Consider the following 8608-nt stretch of genomic DNA (forward strand, 5'->3'; position numbering starts at 1 on the left):
GGATTTGGCCCTACTGCGCAGCTCTCGTTTGAGTCTAACCGTTGTAGGGATGAGACTTTTACTCGAAGGATTATCCGAGCCTCATTGCATGTGATGGTATTCAGGTGGTGGCTAATTGGCATTACAAGGAGGCCTTCAGCAGCTGAGGACTGGATTGGGTGGAGTCAGCAGTTCCCTAGGGCAAGCGTAGGAAGGTAGTAGCAGAGATCAGTAGCAGTAGAGCGACTTGGTGGAGTCGAGGCAGTTCTTGAGGAAAGTATGGATAGATGTGGAAGGTAGTAGGGGCCCATACTACTAAAAGCAGAGGATCCGTACTCGATTCAAGAGGGGCCAAGACGAAACCAGGGAATGGTAGAGTGTGTGAGAAATCCCTCAGCAGTAGTGTGTAAATTTATCAGAAATTGTTATATTTTCAGCATGGTGACATTGCGCGAGCTACCAGTTAGCAGTTCAGAAGTCGAGGAGGGATCTGGCTCGGGCTTTGGAGCCGGGCAGCTTGATGATCAGATGAGGGATTTCATTTCCGCAGAGATCACGCGCAACATCATTGATCAGACTCCAGTGATTTTTGGTTCGGTTAGAGAGGCCATTGTGGAGCTCATGGACAGTCATCTTGAGGCCTTTAAGGCCGGGATAGTTTCAGGACAGATTGGGGCTCGTCTAGATCCCAATTCTTATGGAGTTCAAGGAGGGAGATCCCATTTCTAGTTTTTGCCATCAGGGGACAGGAGTGAGTGGGGCATCCTGTCTCCAAGAAAGACCTCTGCATGATTGGATCACTACAAGAAAAAAGGCCTTTTACGACGCGCAAAATACGATGCTCATTGATCTATGTTACGCAAAGGAGAGTGACATTAGAAAAATGTCATCTCTTCAAAAAATTTAAGGATAGAAGACACGCATTATTGCGCGCCCTTAAATTAGTGTCTAAAAAAAACACGGAGGGCACCTATAATAAAATGTGCGTCGTCTAAGGATGTCGCTTTATATTTTTTAATGGAACGCGCGTTCCATCCTTTAATAGTGGGGGAAAGGGGGAAATGAAATTCTGAAAAAATTAAAAACCCCGCCATGCTCTCCTCTACCTTCTTTCAATCGTTCTTCTCTCTCTCTCTCAATCAAATACCAAAAATCGACTATTGTTGGAACTAGGGTTCCGGTTCTTAGTGAAATCGAAGGTTTTTTGGTCACTAGGCCATGAAATTGATCAAAGGGGTACAGTTTTTGGAACCATGACTATTGTTGGAACTAGGGTTTCAGTTCAAAAACCCTTCATCTACTTCCCTCGATCTTCAGTTCCTCAAGTACTTTCTCAGCCTCTCAATCAATAGAAGAGCTGTATCACAACTACAAATTTAGAGTGATTTGGACATGGCAGATCGTAGGGCTACAAAGATTGAGCTTGATACCATGGAGGGTTTTGCGTCAAGGGAAAAGCTCCACCATCATCTCAACCGATTAGCCGCAACTCCTCAATAGTTCACATTCACAAGATGATCTTCCGCCACCGCCATTGGTTCTCCACCGCCTCCGCCCTAGGACTCTATCTCCTCTATCAGGCACTTCTCGCTTTGCATTATCCGCGACTATAATATCCGCTGCCGCAATTCTTGCTGCATCATCCGTTATCATATTTGATGACAGCGAAATTAAGGAAGAACAAGCGAAGAAGAAACGTTTTCTTGATGATTACGAACACGCGATTGACCGGTCGAAGGAGTCGTTTAAGAGAGTTGTGAATACGATGAAGCATACCGGCGTTGCGGCGTCGGTTCTATGGAAATCTCTTCATTCGGTTTTGTCTTCGGCTAACCATGAAGTTTGGTCAGGGTTTGAGGTTAGGGTTGCGGCGTTATTGGCGGATATTGTGGCGGCAAATGAGAGCCGGAGGGCTGCGATTGTTGGTGCTGGCGGTGGTGTGGTGTTGGATTGGTTATTAGAGTCGGTGGCATTGTCCGGAGGGGGAAATTATGGGACTCAGGCCGAGTCGGCTAGGGCTTTAGCGTACTTGATTGCTGACCCTAATGTGTCGGAGGCGGTTCTTGGGAGGCGTCATGCCATTCCCAATCTTCTCAGGTTCATATTCTTTGCTCAACCTCATCAATCCAAAAAGGTATAATTCTGTCATCATTGGACAACACCATATTCTCTTTTGCTGTTTCTTGTGTTAGTAAATGCAAGAGTAATGGTGTGCCCCAAAAAGTAGCTTATAGTTATATTCTTAATTGTTGATTTACTAATCCTGTTAGTGGCCTTAAATCCTTAATGTTGAATGAGCTCCAACCGGACTCAGTGAGTTCTCCTTTAATTGGTGTATCAGAATAAGTAGTATTTGATTTTGTAGTTTAGGCAACAATTATTAGATGTGCTATTTGTCCACCCTACTAAAGCTACATGCATAAATAACATAATCATAGCTTGTTTGGGAAGTTAGGATTTTGATTAATTTTCTAATGTATATAAGTTTATCCAGAATAACTTTTTATCATATTGATATAGCATTTTCATGAAAGCAGCACCCAAGGCGAAGTTCATTTGACATTTCTGACCCTTCAAAAGGCAGAAGCATGCTTGTTGCAGCAATCATGGATATTGTCACTTCCAATTGTGACAATGTGGACAAAATCAAACTTAAGCCCATGCTATCAGGAACTGCAGCAATGAGAGATATTGCAGCTGCACTTGAAGTTATTGAAGAAGGTGGCATGCACATGGATGAGCCACCTGGCAGCAGCCAGGATGATGATGATGGAACTGGATTAAAGGGCATTGGAATGGAAGTTCTTGGAGGCACTTCAATTGTAGGTCTTTCTACAAGCAATCGATCAATGGAGTTAGATGAATCTAAAGTCACTCACAACTCATCATCTTTCAACAAATTAAACAACACTTCTTCTGTAAACACAACTGTTATCCCTGGACTATGGGATGATTTGCATTCACAACATGTTGCTGTTGCTTTTGCTGCATGGGCTTTAGAAAATTGGGCAATGGCATCAGATGTAAATAGATCCCATATCCAAGAACTCGACTTCAATGGACATGCTGTCATGTCTGCATTGATTGCTCCTGAAAGATCCGTGAAATTTCACGGGAGTTTAGTAGCTCAATTGTTGTTAAAAGACGAAAATCTCCCCATGAATGATTTTGTTTCTGATTGGAGTTCTACCCTTCTTACAACCGTTTCTCAAGCAAGCAAAGCCGATGATATCTCTTTAACTCGTGTGGCTTTATCTGCATTTTTACTATCTCTCGAGAGGTGCCCTGGTGCTCAAAGGGTAGTTATGGAAAAAGGTCTTCATTTAATGAGGGAGACTGCTAAAAGGACTATGAATCATAAGTCTGTTCAAGAATCATTAGCAAAAGGGTTGGAATCACTCTGTTCAGGGGACATGCGTTTGTCTCTTGAAGAAGGACAAAAGTGGTCTTGCATTCTGCTTCCATGGGTATTTAGGGAAATTTCATCTGATGCTATTAGATCTTCTGCAATCACAATCCTTTCTCGTATCTGTGAAGACTATGGGCCTTCTTCCATTCCCATTTCCCAAGGTTGGTTAGCTATTATGCTTTCAGACATTCTCAAATCCAGAAAGTTATCTCTTAAAGGGAGTGCTCAACCTAGGGACAAAGTCAAGGTTTGTATCATTGTTACTTTTTTTTTGTTTATGGTAATTTACGGAAATACCCTTCTCTTGCAGACACAAATCGATCAGGCAAATGTACTTTCTGGTACCCAAAGTGTGAACCAATTGGCTAGTGCTGTGGTCAACTTAGCAGTCAATGGTGATTCATTTGCTTTGGAAGATTTTCTTACCCTTGAACCATTTATTAACACATACAAAAATCTAAAGAAAGGAAATATCCCTAAAGTGAATGCTTTAGATTCTGCACTTGCAACTTTAAAGGCTATCAAAGCAATGACAGAAATCTGCAGTGATGATTTATTTTCTCAAAAGAAAATAATCGATTATGGCATAATTCCTCTGTTACGCCGCTTTTTATTAAGTGATGATTATGAGAAGTTATCAGCAATTGAAGCATATGATGCACAAGGTTTGTGATTATATAAAATTATAAATTGTTTTTGTATAAAAACATGATTGTAAACTGTAAATGAAGTTTGAGTTATATCTTTTGTTTTGCAGACGAATCTTACACAATGGTCTGGATCAAGCTTGCCTCTTCAGGTTTGTGGTGTGTTATTAGAAATATATTTAAAAAATAAATGAGATTTGGAGATGTTTGGTTATTGGAAATGTAAATAAATTGGAATGTGAAATTTTGTAGGAAGTTAGCTCGATGCTGTTGGAAAAGCTTATTGCAGCACGTATTGGAGATCGACCTGTTGTATTTGTAACTCATAGGTTGAAATATTTAATTAAGAATGAAAGAGAAAAAACAGAAGAATTTCTCTTTTAGCCATTTTGGTATTCTTGTTAATATATTATTATATTGTATTGCAGCATGGGGGGATTGGTTGTGAAACAGATGCTACATCAAGCAAGTGCAGAAAACAGAGGCAATCTTGTCAAAAACAGTGTTGGTGTGGTATGTTTGATTTAATAACTTATCACTACTTCCAATTAATATTTATTATTATTTAAAGTTACAGGACATGAGTATCGGCACATCATGGAACATTTAGGTTAGTTGTTGTTTTTCCTCTTGGTGATCCATCAATGAAGTGGCCAACATCATGTAATAACATTTTAGGGGAAGATGTATGTATATGTTTTTTTTAATGAATAATGTAATCATATGTATGAATATAAAATACAGTTTGTTATTTGTATGACAAAAAATTTTATGTAATGGATAGTATTTTTTATATATGGTATTTTATTTTCTTGTTATGAGACATTAAATGCAAATTTAATTTAAAAATTAATAAATATATAAATATATTTTTTTTAGAACATTTAAAATTATGATACGCAAAAATGTGTGTCATCTTCATTTATGACATGGCCTTTCTTGACAAGGGCTTCCTTGATACGCATTGCGTGTCATAAACACGCGCGTCGTAAGGTTACGACACGCAAATGCGTGTCGTCTTCATTTATGACAGGGCCTTCCTTGATACGCATTGCGTGTCATAACCGCGCGTCGTAAATGCGCGTCATAAATGAGCGTCGTAAATGCGCGTCGTCTATAGATGACGCGCAAAAGCGCGTCGTCTCTCTTTATGACAGGGCCTTCCTTGACGCGCATTTGCGCGTCGTCTGAGCGTTTTACGACGCGCAATGAGCGTCGTAAAAGGCCTTTTTTCTTGTAGTGGATAGTTGAGGAAGTTTCGCAAGCCATTCGCGAGAATCTGCCCGACATGGTCGTGAGGATCACTGATAGATTGATCGAGAGGCTCCAGGATCAGGCAGCTGTTGTTCAGTTGGCGGGCAGGGAGTCGGAAAGGAAGAGGAAAACGGATGAGACTCAGGTAGCCACAGGTTCGGGTAAGAGGCTCAAGGGTTCGGATTTGAGGACGAGGAACTATCAGGGCCGCAGTTGATGGGGAAGTGCGGAAGGACGCACATGGGTGTGTGCAGACATAGAAGTGGTGGCGATGCTGGATGTTTCAAGTGCGGCCAGATTGGTCATTTTAGCGGAGACTGTGTGGTTACCATCGCCCGGGGACTTGATCCGTTATGTTTCCATTGCGGTCAGAGAGGCCACAAGAAGGCCCACTGTCCAAGTTTGTTTACAGCAGGACAGGTGTCAGCTCCTGCCCCTGGGACTTTGAGAGCCACCAACGGACATCAGGTTCGGGCAAGGGCGCCTACGGCTCGGAGCTGAGTTTTCCGGTAGATTTCAGCAGGGATTCGAGCAGCACTGAGTGATGGAGGTATGTATCTTTTGCTTTTCTGTCATCTATTATTGTGATATTATTGTTATGTTGCTGCATTACCTGCTCGTGGATGAGTTTTATGCCATCTGCATACCTTGGAATTCGAATAGTGAATTGGAGGTCGTTCCCTCTAGATCAGGTTATTTCGGATTCAGTACCTGTAGCATGTATGTGTAAGATGCAGTTGTGCTTTACTACTTGCGGAGGGCGTCAGTCGAGTAATGATCAGTTATATTCTCAGTTGTGATAGTTCAGAGTTTTTAGTGGAGTAGCTAGCAGTCAGTAAGAAAGTGGGTTGGGCAGGTGCACCCCAAACGCAGATTCTCGGGATGTAGTCCCTAAAGCAATTACAGTTAAGGATCGAAGGGTGCTCAGTCAGATAGCAGGAAGGGTGCGGACCTGGCAGGAGTTAGTTGGAGCGCTGGCAAGGGTAAACGTCGGCGATCAGCATATCGCCCTTCTAATGAAAGGAAGGTTGGAAATCCTTTCGACCAGTGAGCAGTAAGGATCTAGTCGAATCCAAGTGGGGGAGAACCCTTCCAAGTATACAAGAATAAGAGCCACGTAGACTCAGAATGATTGCGCGGCCTCTGAAGTGATTGTAGCACGGTGATCGATGGATTGAGGAGTTCAGATTTGGGAGTTCGAGGACCTTCCCAACAATTAGTTCATGTAATCAAGATGATTAGAAGCTGGTTGAGAATCCAGGATTAGAGGACCACCTGTAGAGGCTCAAGTGAGTCGGAATGGGGATCCTGAGAACGGTTAGCAGGAGATGTTTTCGTATTAGTAGCCAGTGGCAGAGTCAGCATGCAGGATTGCGTGGATTCAGGAGTTGGGAGTTTGGAAACTTCCCAACGAAAGCTTCTTGTATCCGGATTAGTAGACGGTTGGTTTGGGAACCAAGCCGAAGAGTTCCTCGACAAAGCTCTAAGTATATCAAGGATATAAGATGTCAAGAATGATGCAGTATTCAAAGACTAAGGGCTGTTTTTGGGAAATCGGGATGAGGAATCACTAGCGGGACTAGGGATAGTCAGGATGTTCTCGAGATAGTAGTAGTAGTAGTGTTGTAAGTCTGCGGGGGTAGCCGTAGCATTCACTAGCAGTCAGATAGTAGTAGTAGTGTTGTAAGTCTGCGGGGGTAGCCGTAGCATTCACTAGCAGTCAGATAGCAATAGTAGTGTTGTAAGTCTGCGGGGGTAGCCGTAGCATTCACTAGCAGTCAGATAGTAGTAGTGGTGTTGTAAGTCTGCGGGGGTAGCCGTAGCATTCACTAGCAGCCAGATAGTATTAGAGAGTTGTAAGTCCGCGAGCGTAGTCGCAGCCTTTATCAGATTGGTAGGTAGCATGAGCGCGTGTTAGATGCGGGAAAGCAGTAGTACCCACCAGTTCGGGTGCAGCGGTGAGGATATGGGAATCCACGGGTTAGATTTCGGGTTTCCCAAATGGTTCAGTTATGGCTAAGTCAGCAATTTTGGCTATAGATCGTCACATCAGTTATGAGATCAGAGTAGCAGTGGACCATTGGGGTTCGGGTATATTAAGGGCTACCGTCAGTCTGGGAGCCATCATGTTGTTAGTCGTGGAATTGATCATGTCAGGATGTGACGTATGGACCCGATCGGTTGGATCGGAAGGTTGCTAGAGCCACAGTGATAGGATAACTAGTGGAAACTAGTCCTAGAGGAAGATTTCGTTCAGAAGTCGTGGAAGCGACTAAGTGAGGAGTCCCTTGACTCCACAGTTGGGTTGGAGTTCAGTGTTTCAATCAGATCAGTGTTTCAGGCAGCTCAGTGTTTCAGCCAGTTCAGTGTTTCAGGCAGCTCAGTGTTTCAGCCAGTTCAGTGTTTCAGGCAGCTCAGTGTTTCAGCCAGTTCAGTGTTTCAGGCAGCTCAGTGTTTCAGTCAGTTCAGTGTTTCAGGCAGCTCAGTGTTTCAGGCAGCTCAGTGTTTCAGGCAGCTCAGTGTTTCAGTCAGTTCAGTGTTTCAGGCCATTCAGCGTTTCAGTCGGTTCAGCGTTTCAGGCAGTTTAGAGTTTCAGGCATGTTCAGTATTGCAGGCAGTTCAGTGTTTGGAAGGTTTCAGAGTTTTGGGACAGTATTAGTATTTGTGTTGGAATGCAAGTGTTGACGGTATAGTTGGTTGATTTGGAAATGGCAAGTCTCTCTCATCAGGATCAGTTGAGCCTTCTGCCAAGTGTAAGTGATCTGTAAGGATAGCTAGGCAGGTAGCTTTTCTTTTAGGAAGGAAAGCTCGAGTTAGTAGGAGTTGAGTAATCAGATGGGATATAAGCAAGCTGTTTCCAGCAGCATCGTTTCAGTATGAGCGGCAGAATGGATAGAATAGTTATAGATAGTCGAAGTATCTTCAGGAGTCGCTGGAAGCGACTAGGAGATCGCGATGGAATGTAGTGACCGGTGGGAGTCCGGTAACTCAGATAGCGGTAGATTAGTTGGACCAGAGTGGTCTCAATGCATCCAGTAGGCGGATGAGGGGTACAGAATTCTCAGTCGGAAGAAGTAACATTGAGGAAATTAGGGAAAGGAGAAGAATTCAGTATGTACCAACAGTAGTGACCAGCACTGTGAGTGGATGGAGTGATGGACACAACGGTGTTAGTTTTCCAGATAGAGAGTTGGAGGCAGTTCGTAGGACAGTTGGTCATAGCAAACTTCGAGGACGAAGTTTAGTTTAAGTGGGGGAGAGTTGTAACAGCCCAAATTTTGGAAAGTCAAGAAAAGAAAGAAGACCTCAATTTTAAGGG

At 43.1% G+C, this 8608-nt stretch overlaps 1 protein-coding gene across 1 annotated transcript; it reads left to right on the plus strand.

Annotated features, from left to right (window-relative positions):
• Positions 1-1479: 1479 nt before the first annotated feature.
• Positions 1480-4780, plus strand: LOC111876313 (uncharacterized). The gene is made up of 7 exons (XM_052764889.1): positions 1480-2113; positions 2517-3635; positions 3699-4053; positions 4126-4187; positions 4288-4364; positions 4464-4548; positions 4607-4780. Exons 1-7 carry the CDS (start codon positions 1745-1747, stop codon positions 4643-4645), a joined length of 2106 nt encoding a protein of 701 aa, XP_052620849.1. The 5' UTR covers positions 1480-1744; the 3' UTR covers positions 4646-4780.
• Positions 4781-8608: the final 3828 nt, after the last annotated feature.

Source organism: Lactuca sativa, chromosome 6 (genome assembly GCF_002870075.4).
Source record: "Lactuca sativa cultivar Salinas chromosome 6, Lsat_Salinas_v11, whole genome shotgun sequence".
Taxonomy (NCBI): Eukaryota; Viridiplantae; Streptophyta; class Magnoliopsida; order Asterales; family Asteraceae; genus Lactuca; species Lactuca sativa.